This window comes from Blastomyces dermatitidis (assembly GCF_000003525.1).
Source record: "Blastomyces dermatitidis ER-3 genomic scaffold supercont1.1, whole genome shotgun sequence".
NCBI lineage: Eukaryota > Fungi > Ascomycota > Eurotiomycetes > Onygenales > Ajellomycetaceae > Blastomyces > Blastomyces dermatitidis.
In genome coordinates, this window is record NW_025544774.1 from 8,931,414 (window position 1) to 8,947,095 (window position 15,682).

Here is a 15,682-nt window from a genome sequence, read left to right on the forward strand (position 1 = left end):
TATACACTGTCAATCTTCTTGAAGACATCTCTGTGACTACTTGAGTTATTAAGAAGAGAGAGCTTGAGCATATTAATACTGTTATAACTTGAGAAGAATTCAAGAACTTTCTACTGAATTAAATTAAAGATCACTGTAACTGTAGCTTCACAGCAGTACAGTGATTCAACTTATTATATTAATAAAATAATGAAAATTCTTTCAATTTTAATACAAGATTCAAAGAATATTGAGAGAAATTAGCTGATAATTTAAATCAATTAAAAACACAGCTTTATCTTATGAAGCTGACTTATAAGATGTGAATAATAATATTATAATATCAGAGTTTATTAATTAATTACACTGAGCTTGTCAACCTGACTTTCTGAATCTATTTGAATAATTAATTCTCTGAGAAAAAGACTAACAAGATCTCTTCTAAGCAATCAATGATAAGATCTAAATAATGTCATAACAGCTTCAGTACAGAGAAAGTAAAGAAGAATTTCAAGTATTCTGATTCTTCACTCACTGTGAAGAAATGTTAAAAAAGATTTAATAAAGATCTCTATTTCAACTATAAAGCTGATAATCACTATATCAGTGATTGTAAGAAGCTGAAGAAGAGAAGAATTATTATTATTATTATTATTCTTCCATTATACTCATATGCAAGCGGAGCTTATGATGAGTCCTTGCGTGATGTTAAATACAGGTCAAGTGTTGATTATACAGGAGGAAATACAGGTGTTGAGACCACACCAAGATAACAAGAACATAGAAAAATACAAAGAAGTGACAATTAGATTCATGCAATAATAACTTCCCAGCCCAGGAACATAGAGCAATTCATTGAAGCAATTTGTACACCTCTGTATTTATTAGAAACCTGAGGTGCTTGAGTTCCGGATTTAATGTATCCCCTGCGGGTTTCGAACCCACATGCCTTGGTTTCTCAAGCCAAGGCGCTACCAGGTGGCCGCATTAACCATTCAGCCACCGGGGCGAAGAAGAGAAGAAACTGAGAAGATATCTTCTCAAAGTTGACTCCTCTTCTGATAAATGTATTCACAGAAGATAAAGAAGAGAAAGAAAAGAATTGATAATTCTCATATCTCTGAGTTTATATTATAATCACAATGCATATTCTGAATGAGAAGATATCAGTGAGATGTCTACTCAACTTCAGAGTATACGACCGTCGGATAATACCGCGGCCGCTTCCGAACTACTAGTGTACGCGTACAAGTGTAAAGGAGCCATAGCATACACTAATTAATTTAGCATACAAGATTATAATATAAGAAGCCAGTGTACATCTGTAATTATATGCTGGCTTAAGCAACCTTTGAAACACATCTGATAGCATGTCTAAAAACTAGTGAGAAGCACAGGCTCCTCCAGAATGTGATAATTTCATCTATGAAGCAATTCATAGTTATCATGTCAGTGTGATTCTAGAACATCTCAAAAGATAGCATATAAAGAGCAATGAGTGGAAAAGCATCTGATTGATGCTGCTTTGCTTGTTAAGGGAAAACTCCACACTCAGGTGAATGCCATGTATGAGACATGAACAGATAAGATGTGAGAAAAAGAGATGAAAGCAGTGAATCAGATTCAAAGAAGATCACTCTTCACTCAAAGAGATAAAAGAGAAGAGTGGCCATCACTGAAGTTATACAATAATAACAGAAATCATATAACAATATAGCAATAGAACAATATAATGATAGACATCATACAATTAATAAGAAAATCACTGAAATGAATATCTTTTCTAGTCAATATAAACAACACTCTTCTCTGCTACCTGAACTGAAAGATATGCAGAGTCTCTCAGAGAATTTACTTGAAATAGTAAGAAAAGCAGCTGAAACTGCTGAATCAGAATCAAAGCTTCATATATATACAAGAATTCTAAATGAGATTGAGGTCTTGCATATACAGTGACAGGCTGAGACAGAAGTTAAACAACAATTGACATTCACTGCAGATTAAGCATTCACTATAAAGAGCTTCATCAACACAATCACCATTATCAATAAGAATAGAGAAAACCAGATCTTAGACCTGCAGCAGAAGATTGAACATTTATACAGACAGGTGACTACACTGAATCTGAAGATCTCATCACAATTATTCACAATCTCTTCAGAAGCATACACATCATCAGAGATCACTGTATAGAATGAGAATTTAAGCATGAAATACATCAAGCTGAGAGATCTGTCAGAGTTATCAAGCTTCAATAATGACTGAAAAAATGATGCTGTAATCAGCTGACTAAGTCAGATGTGATTATATTATCAGATTGAATGTGAACTCACAGACAGACAGTTAACAGAATTTCAACAAGTCTTAAGATCTGCTGTGTTTCTACACAGAAAAGCAAAGTCATTATGAATAACTAATGAAAAGATGAATCTCACAGACTCAGAGTAATATTCATTTTCATAAATATGAAATGAGTTTTTCAAATGAATCTTGCATAACTTTGAGAAAGTGAATATATAAGATAAGTATTACAAATACTTCACTGAGTGTAGACAAGTGAGTGATCTTACATCATACTTCACACACTTCAGTTTATACTATCTCATATTGAATGAAGAGCTTTCAATATCTTTCTATTTACAGATCTTCATTCATGATCTTACATCTGAGTTGAGAGCAGAATGAAAATGCTTAATCTCACAGTCAGACACAGTGAAGAAAGCATATAATATTCTCATTGTACAGAAACAAGTGAGTCAATTGCAACAGAAAATACTGTAATTGAGTATATTTCAGCAGAGAACAGATAATCAGACTTCTATAATACAAGTTATATATCTGAATATGATAAATCTAGATCTGAATATCATCACTAAAGTACTGAATTCTCTGAAAAAGAAATCCTCTGAGTGAAAACCTTGATATTACAAGCATTGAGCTTGTTTCAACTGCAGACACTAAAATCATGATGTAAAAGATTGTACTCAACATACACAGTTAAAAAACTAGCAGGATCAGTGAGCTCAGAGACACTTACTGATATTCTATGAAAAGTCTTTAAAGTAAAAGAGATACCTGTGTTAGATGATTCTCTGAATTCTGCAAATGCAAAGAAGAAGCAGACTTCTGAATGAAGTGTGAGTGAGAATGATGAAGTGAACACTCATCTCAATGTCTTGAGACCTGAAATGTTAATGTATAGAGAGCACTTGAATAAGAATCAAGAGATAGCTGTAAAAGTGTTAGCAGACACAGAAGCTTCTACACAATATATTGATAATTATATAATCTGAAGATTGAAAGAGGTCTGCTGAGTGAAGAATCTCTGACACATAAGATTATCTGATAACTGATATTTAATATCACCTGCAAGAGTAAGAGTTTCCTTGCACTTCAGAGAATGATCTTGCTATATTTAAGTGTAAGAGCTGCAGAATGTGAAATACAACCTTATTCTCAGACTTGATTGATTTCAAAGATTCAATTCACAGATTCAATGATGTACATGCTATATACAGTTGACTGATAGAAAGAAAATGATTCATATGATTCTATCAACTGATATGAGAAGAACATTTCACATCTCTGATATAGAAGGGTTAAATCTGCTTACACATCAACAAGCAAAGAGAATGATTCACAAGACCTCATCTGAAAGCATTCTGTATGTCATACAGGACCTGGAAGCAGAGAAAACCAAGATAAAGAATATGCAAGAGAACAAGTGTATGAAGAAGCTTCTGAAGAAGCATAGAAAGATCTTCTGAACAGACCTTTCACTGAAATTGCTGCCAGAATGAGAATTTGTACATAAGATTGATACAGAGGACATAAAATCAGTCAATCAGAATATGTATTCTCTGTCACAAACATATCTTGAAGAACAGAAGTGTCAGATCACTGATCTTCTAGAACATGATCTTATACAATTCTCATCAAGTGCATGAGACTTTTCAGTCCTATTCATGAAAAAGACAGATGAAGAGTGACAGATGTGTATTGATTATCAAGCACTTAACAAGCTTACAATCAAGAATGAATATTCACTGTCACAGATTCAATAACAGTTGAATATAGTCAGAAATACCTGATATCTATCAAAGATCAATCTTCTCTCAGAATACTGGCAGATCTGCATAGATGAACTATCAGTCTCACAAACTACATTTAATATATAATGAGAGAAGTTTAAATTCCTAGTAATATCATTCAGTCTGATAAATGCATTCATCATCTTTCAAACAATGATGAATACAATTCTTCATAAACAGAATGAAATCTCATATCTTATATATCTCAATGACATTCTAGTCTTTTCAAACTCATACAATGAATATCTGAAGCATCTCAATGAAGTGCTTACAACTCTGACAGAGTATAAGCTCTACATTAAATCAATCAAGTGTGTGTTTGAAATGAAAGAGTTGAAGTTCATGAGATATGTAGTGAGTGATGACTGTATACACCTCATCTCAGAGAAATTGAATGTTATAGTAAATTGATCATGACTGAGAAATGTACATCATGTACAACAGTTTCTTAAGTTAGTCTTATATTATCACAGATTCATCAAGGATTTCACACAAATATCTGCATCACTCTCAGATCTCTTAAGAGAAATAAATGCAAATCTGTGAAAGAAGAAGTTTTATTCAATCATCTGAAATGCTGTGTGTGAAGAGGCTTTTCTTACACTGAGAAAATGTGTAATAACATTCTCAGTGCTTATTCAATCAGATTGTAATAAATCTTTCTACATTGAGACAGATACATCTGAATGAGCTATCAGAGATGCTCTTCTACAGATGAGCAAGAACAGCAAGCTGCACTCAGTGATATATAATGATAGAAAACTATCAGATACTGAGCTCAATTACTCAGTGTATGAAAAGAAATTACTAGTGATCAAGCACACACTGGTGTTGTGAAATAGATATATTGATAATAGACATATAACAACAGTGATTATAAATCACAAAAGTCTCATCTATCTACAATCAATAACAAAACCTTTCAAACACTTAGTATGTTGAATCTCAGAGTTTCAAGCATACAATCTTCATATCAAATACTGAAAAGAATCAGACACAGTGATGTCTGACACAATCAGTCACAGACTCAATTTCATGAGTGAGGATTCTGTGAATCAGGCATAAGAGACATTCACATTAAACACACTGAGAGAATGCAAGGAATCAGAATGAGTAAATATCATGATCTCTCACTTAGAGAATGACAAGATGTTAGATGACAAGTATCTCATGAAAGTAGTAGAAGAGATGCTTTTGAACTTCAAGCTGAGGAAATTGAAAAACAATATTATGCTTTACTGTGATCTAGAATACACAGAAGCTCCCTATCTAGAATCTTCATTTTAACACAACTTGATGACTCACATGCACAAGGAATTCAGTCACTTAGAAAGCCCTGAACTCATAAGCATACTTAAATCAAGAGTGTACTGATCAAGCATGGCTGAGGATATTCAGATATACACTCATGAGTGCCCGAATTATCAGGTTGTGAAAGAATCTAAGAAAGGGTTAGAATGTGAGAAAGTATAACATCAGATGAAGTGTATAATACAACTGTTTAAATGATGAGAAGTGAACCTCATAGACATATTGCCATGAATATCAAATGGAAATTAATGAATAATCACTGCTATTGATTATGCTACTGACTGGCCAGTCATGAAAGCAGTTTCAGAGATGACAGAGAAGATGATGACAAAGTTTCTATATAATGAGATCTATGTCAACTATGAAATGCTGTGTGAGATTCTAACTGATAACAGTGTAAACCTTGTAGAAGAAGCAGTGAGGCATTTCATGAGTCAGTTACAGACAAGATATCATAGAACAACATCATATCATTCATGAATGAATAGAAAGATGAAACACTTGAATAAAATCTTGAGCAACATGCTGATAAAATATCTAGTGAGCAAGCCTACAAGACTATGAGATGAATATCTCAGGCAGGTGCTATTGATCACACAGATTCAACAGCATGCAGTCTTCAAGCATTCATTATTCTATCTGTTGTATGAATTGTATCCGCGCATCCCAGAGAATGCTTTGAAAAAGGTGAGAAAGAGAGCAGTTACAGATGCAGCAGAAACAGCAGTTGCAGATACAACAGTTGTGAACATGAAACTAAGATTGAAAGAGATCAGCCATGTACATGCAAAAGCTAATGAGTTACTCCTGAACTGAGCAATTCAATTGAAAAGAATACAAGACTCACTTGTTAAGAAATCAAGTCTCAAGATGAGAATATAAGTTCTTGTATACAATGAGAGTTCTGAGAAGTTTCAACCTAGGTGGTTTGAGTCATATAAAATACTCAAATCACATTCTCTGAGAATGTACACATTGAAAGAATCAGAGAGACAGATCTTATATAACTTAATTAATGATTCATAACTTGTAAAAGCAAAGATGCAAGACCTGAGCAGATTATAATTATTCACAGCATCATTGTCAGCATTGAAAAAGAAGAGACTTACAATTGAAAAGTCTCATGAAGTAAGAGAAATCATAGATGCTTATAAACCAGATGATCTCACTTATTTCAACCTTTCCATGATTACAAGAAAAGAATGGGAAGAAATGAAGAAATCAGATAAATGTCACACTTCAATAAGTGATGAGACTGTAGCCAGTTATATAATAATGTGCTGCAGATAGCAGATGCAACACAGCAAAGAGCAGTCTCAAAGTGACAGACTTGTACATGAATCAGATCACAGAAGAAAAAGAAATTCAGAGTTAAATTCAACTGTTTACATCAGTTCAATTACAGAGATCACAAAGGATGAACTATCTGAAACATCTGCAGACACATGAGACCAAGTCATCTCAACTTCTGAGAATGCTCAGAGATCAGATGAGGTTAGTTTCAATGAGCTGTTCACTGTAGTGATCTGAGCAGATGAAGAGAGACAGTATAATGTGCAAGACAGAATCACAAAGATGAAAGCTGTCAAACCTAGTTACTGAACACTGTATCATATAGAGATTGTGTAAGAGTAGTGACTAGCATATAAAGAAAAAGCATAAGAAAAAGAAAAGAAATAATGAATTAATCATCAACTGTAAGAGTCAGCTGTAAAAAGACAAATGTTATCATACACATCTCATTCATTTTCATACATCACACATTTAATCTATTTTCAATATCACATCACCTGAAAAACGCCAAAAACAAAGGAAATCTCAAAACTCAAGATTCACAAGGGATTCAAGAGTTGTAAGCTGCTCTTACAACAATGTCATATATATCTCTGATTTCTCTACCACTCTGTGTACAACATTAATGTCATTTATCACAATATTGACTGGAATGTCAATATAGAAATGCACATGTGTACACATAGAGAAATTGAAGAAGAGTGTGGAACCCGCAGAATCAGAAGCTGAGGCAGAGAGAATGAAGGTGAAAGAAACAGAAGAAGAAGAAGACACAGAACTAGATAAATGATAGCAGAAGTCACTCAGAGCTGAATACTTATAACTCAGTGTGCGCACAATCTTCTCTGCAGAGAAGAAAGAGAAAGTGACAAGAGAAGCTTGAGAGCAGAAGAGAATAGTCTCAGCAGCATTGTCATCTTTGATGAGAATGATCTCTGACACTGAAGCAACTAAGAATCATTGTTAATGTACAAAAATCATAAAATCAGAAATGAGAATAGTTATCAAACAAACACTCACTGATCTTAGAGTTGTATGTGCAATTACAACATGCACAAGACTTCTCAGAAAGAGAGAGAGAGACATGAGAGAATGCAGAAAGCAGAACACAGTGTGTGAACAGCTCATTTTCATGACAACATCTCAGACAAGGCATATGAGCCTCACACCTGCAGGTGTAAAAGAGTATGACATTCATGTTCCTGTTTCTGAAAACATGGATATCTTTTGCCTGCATCACAAAGTCAGACAACAGATGTCAGAGAATAGACTGATACAGATCTATCATCTTAAAGAAATTCATCAGAGTGAATATTCTTATAATGTTGAACTTTACAGTTATAAAAAGCTTCTTGATATCTGTGAACATCATGACTTCATACACAGTAAAACTTATAATGATTTTCTCTAAGAATAGAAAAATCAGCATTAGATTGAAAAGATGAAAAGAAAAAGACTTACAATCTCAACACTGTTAAGAAGAGAAGTGATTCTCTGATATAAATGAACAATTATCTTATCATGAATATTTAAAACAAATATAATAATCAGCATTCACAACTGAGCTTCAGATAGTTATATTATACACAGTCTTTGTATAATAAATTGTTCTGAGAGTTGATAAGAAGAGTGAGAGTGTACACACTGAGAGATGTGATTTATTAAGCCTATACAACATCTTCTTGAATCAGAGAGAGCTGATAACAAAAGCAGAGACAGTAAAATCAGAAGTAGCAGAAGTGAGGGTCACAGGAACAGGGGTAGCAGAAGTGGGAGAATCAGACACAGAGACAGGTGTAGAAGATTGAGAGAGAGCAGCAGAGAAAGAAACAGAGAGAGAAGAGAGAGATGCAGAAGACTCAGTCACATATGATATGAACAATTTCTTTATTATCACATTCTTCAAGTTCTCAATCAATGATTCAACATTGAGTTCACTATCATCAGTGAATAAGAATCTGTCAATATATGACAATTCTATATGAATAAAAACAAACATATCAGCATCTGTGTTCATGCAAAATCATGCTAGAAAACACAATCAGAAACTCACTGAGAAGAGAAACAGTCAAGAGTGTATGAGAAGATGTGTCATTATTCATGATAATACATCATTCTGACAATTATTAGAAGATAAACAAGTTCTGATCACATTTCATAACATATTACACTTAGTGCTAACAAACTGCTCAGTATGAGTACTATGATGATGCTTGTTGTGAGAACAGAGAGTCATTATCAGAAATACATACAATGTGATAGATGAACAGATGAAAAGAGTTGAACAGAAGAAGAGATAGAAATCTTGAATGAGATAGTAGCATTCAATGATGATGATGATGAAGAAGATGATTGAAGAATGAGAAAAGTTAGTGAATGAGTGATGTAATATAGTGAAAGTTTCTTTGTAAGAGTGTACACAGAATACTAGCTGAATCAGGAATAGGTCACACAATCATGAAACACTAGTGATGAGCTAATCCGCATGAAGCTAGGATGTACAACATGGTCATGTGAGCGTGACTGAATCTGGTGAGGAAGGATGTGATTCAGAAGAATGTACAACTGTTGAATAATACCGCGGCTGCTTCCGAACTACTAGTGTATATGTACAAGTGTAAAGAGGCCATAGTGTACGCTAATTAATTTAGCGTACGAGATTACAATATAAGAAGCCGGCGTACGCCTGTAATCGTACGCTGGCTTAAGCAACCTTTGAAACACAGTAGATGTTAACTTCATATTCTATTTCTTTTCTTTGATGAAGAGTTGAAAGAAGATAGATTCATCAGACTATGTGAAATTTACAGATGAAATGAAATGTCACTGTTTTAGCATAATTTAAGCAAAGTGTGTGATCACAGACTCAGAAGAAATCTTCAAGAAGAGCAGTCTGCTTCTTCACACAGTTAATATTATAGATGAGAATGTCATTCTAGATCTTCTGTGATTGAGAGAAAACAATTCTCTCATTGACTGAGTTACTCAGACATGATGATACTGTCTTACTGATGAAGAGATAGTGATAGAGAAATCTGAAGAGTTTCATCAGAAGAATCTTAAGAAAAAGATTGAGTCAATATACTGTATAGCAGATGATTAAGACTTGAGAATAGATAGAGAAGTCATCACTCTTACTGCAAGATTAGCAGCAGTATCTGTCATTAAAGATGAATATATATGATGTCTCTTTACAGATTTTAAGAATGTCTTTTTGAAAAGAGAAGCAGTGAAGTTTTCTGATATCAAGATGTGATATAAGATTTATCTTGAAGATGATGTAATGATGCTGTACAGACTTCTTTATAACTTGTCTGTAAAGAAGTTGAATATTCTGTGCAAATATCTTGAAGAAGTGCAATCAAAGAACTGAATACATTCATTAAAGAGTCTGACAGAGATATCTATACTCTTTATGCTTAAGAGGAATGATAGACTATGTCTATGTGTAGACTACAGAGGCCTTAATAAGATGATAGTTAAGAATTGCTATTCATTACTGTTAATTGATGAGATGATTGATTGATTATCTGAAGTAAAGATGTTCTCAAAGATTGATATATAAGATATCTATCATAGAATCAGAGTTAATGAAGACAATGTTTGAAAAATGACTTTTTGTATCAAGTACAGCAATTTTGAATATCTTGTTTTATCTTTTAATCTTTGTAATACTTCAGTCATCTTTCAGATCTATATAAATGAGACACTGCAGGGCCTTGTCAATGTCTTCTGCATAGTATATCTAGATGACATTTTAATCTTCTCAAAATCAGAGAAAGAACATGATACTCATGTTCAAGAAGTGTTGAGTCACTTGAGACAGTATCAACTTTATATAAACACTGAAAAATGCTTGTTCTACATGCAGGAGATTGATTTCTTAGATTATATTATTAAGATGAATGACATTTCAATGAACAGGAGCTGAATCTCTGTCATTGAGAACTGATCAGTATCACAGACATATTATGAGATGTAGATGTTTCTAGAATTTGTGAATTTCTACAGATAATTCATCTATGCATATTTATGAATTACTGCCCCTCTTACAGATCTGTTGAAGAAAAGTGTGAAAGACAGAAAAATGAGACTGTTTATTCTCACTTAAGACACTGTGTAGATGTTTGTAAAATTGAAACAAGCTTTCATAGATGTCACAATACTGAATCATTTTAACTCTGACTTACTTAGTCAGTGTGAGACTGATGCATCTGAGAATGAGATCTGTGAAATCTTTTCACAGTTGACACTGAAGATCTTTCAATATTGAAAGAATCAGAGAATAATCATTTCTGAGAAAATAGACAATAAATTGTCTGTAAGAGAAGGCTTTTTCACAGAGTCTATAAGATGCTGTGAATAAAGATCAGTGATCTTCTTCTTCAAGAAGTTATCACTCACATAGAGAAGATATGATATTCATGATTAGAAAATGTTAGTAATTGTTGAATTCTTTAAGATCTGATGATATTATCTTCAGAGTAGTAAGTATTCAGTGTAAGTTCTCACTAATCATGCAAATCTGTGTTACTTCTTAATAACAAAGAGCTTGACAGAATGTTAAGTCAGGTGAGTGAAGCTGCTTTTAAAGTATGATTTCTATATCTGATATTATTCAGATCAGCTTAACTCTGCTGACATGCTGTCTAGATAGTCTGATTATAATATCATTGATACAGAGAAGAATTCTACAAAAGAATCTCTGTCATCACTGCAGAAGAAGCTGGCTGCAGAGAGTTGAGATTCTCTAAAGCTCAGAAACAGTGCTGAAGAGGCAGCTGTATAACTCAGTATAGAAGATGAAAGAGAATCTGAGTCTCTGCAGAGAACTGACACTGAAGATCATGAGCTTCTTATATTATATCTTATAATCATTGAATTGATAAAGAATGAAACAGTCTACAATCTTTTAATCTGACTACTTTTGAAATTTATTAATAAGTTACAGAAGAGAGATGTCTCTACTGCAGCTTAAATTCAGAAGTTGAAGAAGAAAGAATCTGATTTAAACTTGAAAGAGACAGACTCTGAGTGAGACAGTGCTGCTAAGAAATCAAGTTACTGATAACTAGAAGAATGTGAACTTCTACTACTGAATGATTCAGTCTTTGTCTCTTGTAGCAGAGCAGTGTGTCAGAAGTTATTGAGAATTTATCATAATGATTCTTATACAGAGCACTTCAGATTAGAGAAGACTGAGAAGCTTTTAAAATATAAATATACTTGAGACAAGCTCTGAACAGATGTCAAAGAGTATATTGAAACTTATAATATCTGTTAAAGAATAAAGATTCTGTGATATAAGTAATACAGTGAGTTGACATCACTGTCTGTTTCAAAGAACTTATGACAGAATCTATTGATAAATTTCATAGTTGATCTGCTGAAGTTGATAAGAGTCAAAGAATATAACTTAATTTTGATCATTGTTGACTGCTTCACAAAGATAATCAGATATATCTTTACTTATAAAAAGATTAAAGCCTCTGAATTGACTGACCTGTTTTTAGATATTATTATTCATGATCATGATGCTCTGAAATCATTGATAATAGATTGAGAATTCCTCTTTATCAGTAAATACTGATCAGCTTTTTGCTATCATTTTATAATAAGATGTCTTCTTAGTACTGCATTTCATCTGGAGATCAATGATCAGACTGAATATCAGAATCAGATACTAGAACAGCATTTTTGAGTATTCTGTTTATATTATCAGAATGATTGATCTAAACATCTTCTAACTGCTGAATTTATATATAATAATACAAAGAATACAATCTTAAAGATATCTTCTTTCTATACTTGTTATGAATATAATTCTTTGTTATTCAGTGATATTGCAGATGATGTTTCAAAGAGAGAAATAGACAGTCAGAATGTCAGACAGATACAGAGAATGAAGTATCTCTCAGTGTTAGAAGTAAAAGTGAGATTGAAACTTTTGAATAAAATTTATAAGAAGATGATAAAAAGCATTCACTATGCTCAGAAGCAGCAGATGAAATACTATAATTAAAAACATCTTTCAATGAAGTTCTTAATAGAGAATTAAGTGCTACTTTCAGCAAAGAATATCAAGATAATGAGACTGTGTAAGAAGCTCAGTGAGTAGTGACTAGAATCTTTTTTAATAACAAGAGTGATGAGTAAGCAGATATATGAGTTGAAATTATTCACAGAATTGAAATTAATTTATTCTATTTTTCATATTTTCTATTTGAAGCTCTATAAGCAACATCTCAGAGTGAAGCTGTCTCAGTCAGATAATATCAAGATTGAGAGTAATATCAAATATCTTATGAAGAAAATATTGAATAAGTGAATATATTACAGTAAGCTTTAATATCTTGTTAAATGAGAAGATTATTCATTATCAGAGAATTTATAAGAACTGTTTGAGCATTTGAAAAATGCTGAGAAAGAGATTACAAGCTATGAGACAGCTAGTAGAGACTGCTCTGTTACATATCAGAGATATTGAGCAAGAAATACTACTTAAGACTTCTTGTTTTTCTTAAAGAGTATTTTAGAGATGATTTCATAATAATAAGCTGATGTCTTGTAGACTCTGTAGCACTCTTCTTCTATTTTCTCTCAAAGGATTTTTTAGAAGTTTAATGAGACTACACAAGTGTAAAATTCCTGAAGCAGTTAATAAGAAAAGAAAGAAATATTTGAAACTAATAAAAAGATTAATATTAATTGACTCACAGACTGCTGCTAATCTAATAAGGTCACAGCTCACTGAAAAAGTAAAAAGAGAGAATCTCAGAGTCTACTTATTAATAATCACACTCTCATCAAACTCATTCTTCACTGTTGAAGTCTCTGACATTAGCATCTTTATCTGCTGAGAAGTTAGTACTGCAGTGTCACAGAAGAGCATGAGAAATGTATAAAATATCAACTTATTAACTTATAAAGTATCTCAGTCATCTGTTTTAGTTGAAGTGAGATTCTCTTTAATCAGTGATTAGTCTCTGCAGTGCTTTCAATGATAATATCAGCTGATCTCTTCTTAGAATCAGTCATTCTGAGATGTTTTTTTATCTTGAAGATTCACACTTTTGTCTTCTTTTACAGATGAGTAAGAAGAATCTTCTCAGTCTTGATAAAATCTGTCAACACTTAAAGCTCTGAGACTCTCACTCTGTACTGCTTGAGCATCTGAGCTTCTTGTCAGAGCTGATATGACATCTTCTTGTAGAGTAGATGATACTTACAGAGAGATAGAAGTTATTGTTACAGATGCAACAGAAACAATGAAAGTGAGAGAAGAGATAAATGCACAGAATCTCTCTCTTCTTCAGCTGCTTAATACAGCACAGACAAGTGATGATACTGATCAGAGACTGCACTGAAGTCTTCTCATAGAGAGAAGAAGAAGAAACTGCAGAATTCTGCAGACTTAACTCAGCAGTATTCTGAGCAGGGCTCAGGCATGTGAGAGAGGAACTACAGATTGAGCTTCTCAGAGCCACTGTTCTCAGAATCAACCTCTCTCTGAGTTCCTCTCTGAATGATCACACAGGGTCATATGTCACTGTATTAGTGGGGGGGGGGGGGCGGCGTCGCAACGGCGATGAGGGAGGCAGGGGAAGGACTGGACATGAATGAACTGACTGGCAGAAGGGACAACATTTCACTGCAGAGCATGGTGACTACTGTCACAGCTGCAAGAGAAGTAGGAGAAGAAGGAGAAGATGTGGCAATGAGAGCAGTGCTTCTGCAGCTCAGTAATGCTGCTGTCTTCATCTTCAACCTGGCTTTCTTGACAGTCACAGAGACCGCTGCTGCACCATGAAGATGTTTACTCACTAGAAAACATCAGAATAAGCCCTTGATTGTTCTTCAAGAATGATACTCTCATACACTCACTATTATGATTGAGAGAGGGGAAAGAAAAATGTTTCATGAAGAAGAGAATCTTTTTGAAAAATCCTGCTACTACTGTTAACTTTATCTCTAAAATATATCACTTTTGCAGAGAATTTCATATATAGAATGAAATATATTGAGAGATCTGTAAGTCACTTGTTAACTATGTTTTTCACATTTCAAATCAATATATAAGGAACTCACTTATCACATATTTAATTTGAATGAAGATGAGAAAAGAAAGATTTACACAGTCAGCAGAAAAACTCATCTATTTCTTTGTATTATATACAGTACATGTGCTGTCAATTGATTAATAACTATTGTTATATAACAAAGATAATTTCTAATCTGATAATCTTGAGAGTATAGAGACTATACTCTTAAAGAGAAGAGTATTATCATGCTCTCAGCTGTATCAAGACTCTGTTACAGTTTTACACAGCTTATTACTTTTATATGAATAATTTCATTCTGTTTAAATCAGTTTTCAATCACTCTATGACATCATTCAGATGTATCATAGAAAGATTCAATTAATAAATATAAGAACTCTGCTTTTATACAAGATCAGTAGATTACTCTTTCTTAATAATGAGATACTGCTGAGGTATCACTTCAGCTATTCTTACTTATGAAATGAGAGAAGAGTATCTGCTCATTGTCTCTATAGAATAGCTAGATACTGACTTCTCATTTAAAAAGTCAGTGATTTGTCTTTTACTTCTACTGAAATATATATAAGAGTTACTGTGTGCCTCATACAATCTTTTTAGTATACTAAGTATTATATCTGTGATATTCTTGCAATAACTCTGTAGTCTATAAGCTCACTATTCAAGTAAGATAGTCAAGTTCACTTATACAGCTTCTCAAATAACTATCTCTACATGTCATCACTAACTAGTCATCACTTCAGTTCCGCCATGTTACAGTTACAGATATTAAGAATATAAGTATGAATTTTCTTTATTTTTTCTTTATTAGTCTCTAAATTGTGTTCACAGCTCTGTTTATTTTCTTATTTTTTAGCTTTAATGAGAATATAATTTCTTCTTTTCTTATATACACTGCAGACTGTTCATCTCAGTAGAAACTTATTATCTTATAGACTAGAATTCATA

General features: G+C 33.1%; 1 protein-coding gene across 1 annotated transcript; it reads left to right on the top strand.

Annotated features, from left to right (window-relative positions):
- Positions 1–14,334: 14,334 nt before the first annotated feature.
- BDCG_16297 (uncharacterized protein) lies at positions 14,335–14,484 on the top strand (the record flags this gene model as incomplete). Its single annotated transcript, XM_045425546.1, has 1 exon — positions 14,335–14,484. One exon carries the CDS (start codon positions 14,335–14,337, stop codon positions 14,482–14,484), a length of 150 nt encoding a protein of 49 aa, XP_045279479.1.
- Positions 14,485–15,682: the final 1,198 nt, after the last annotated feature.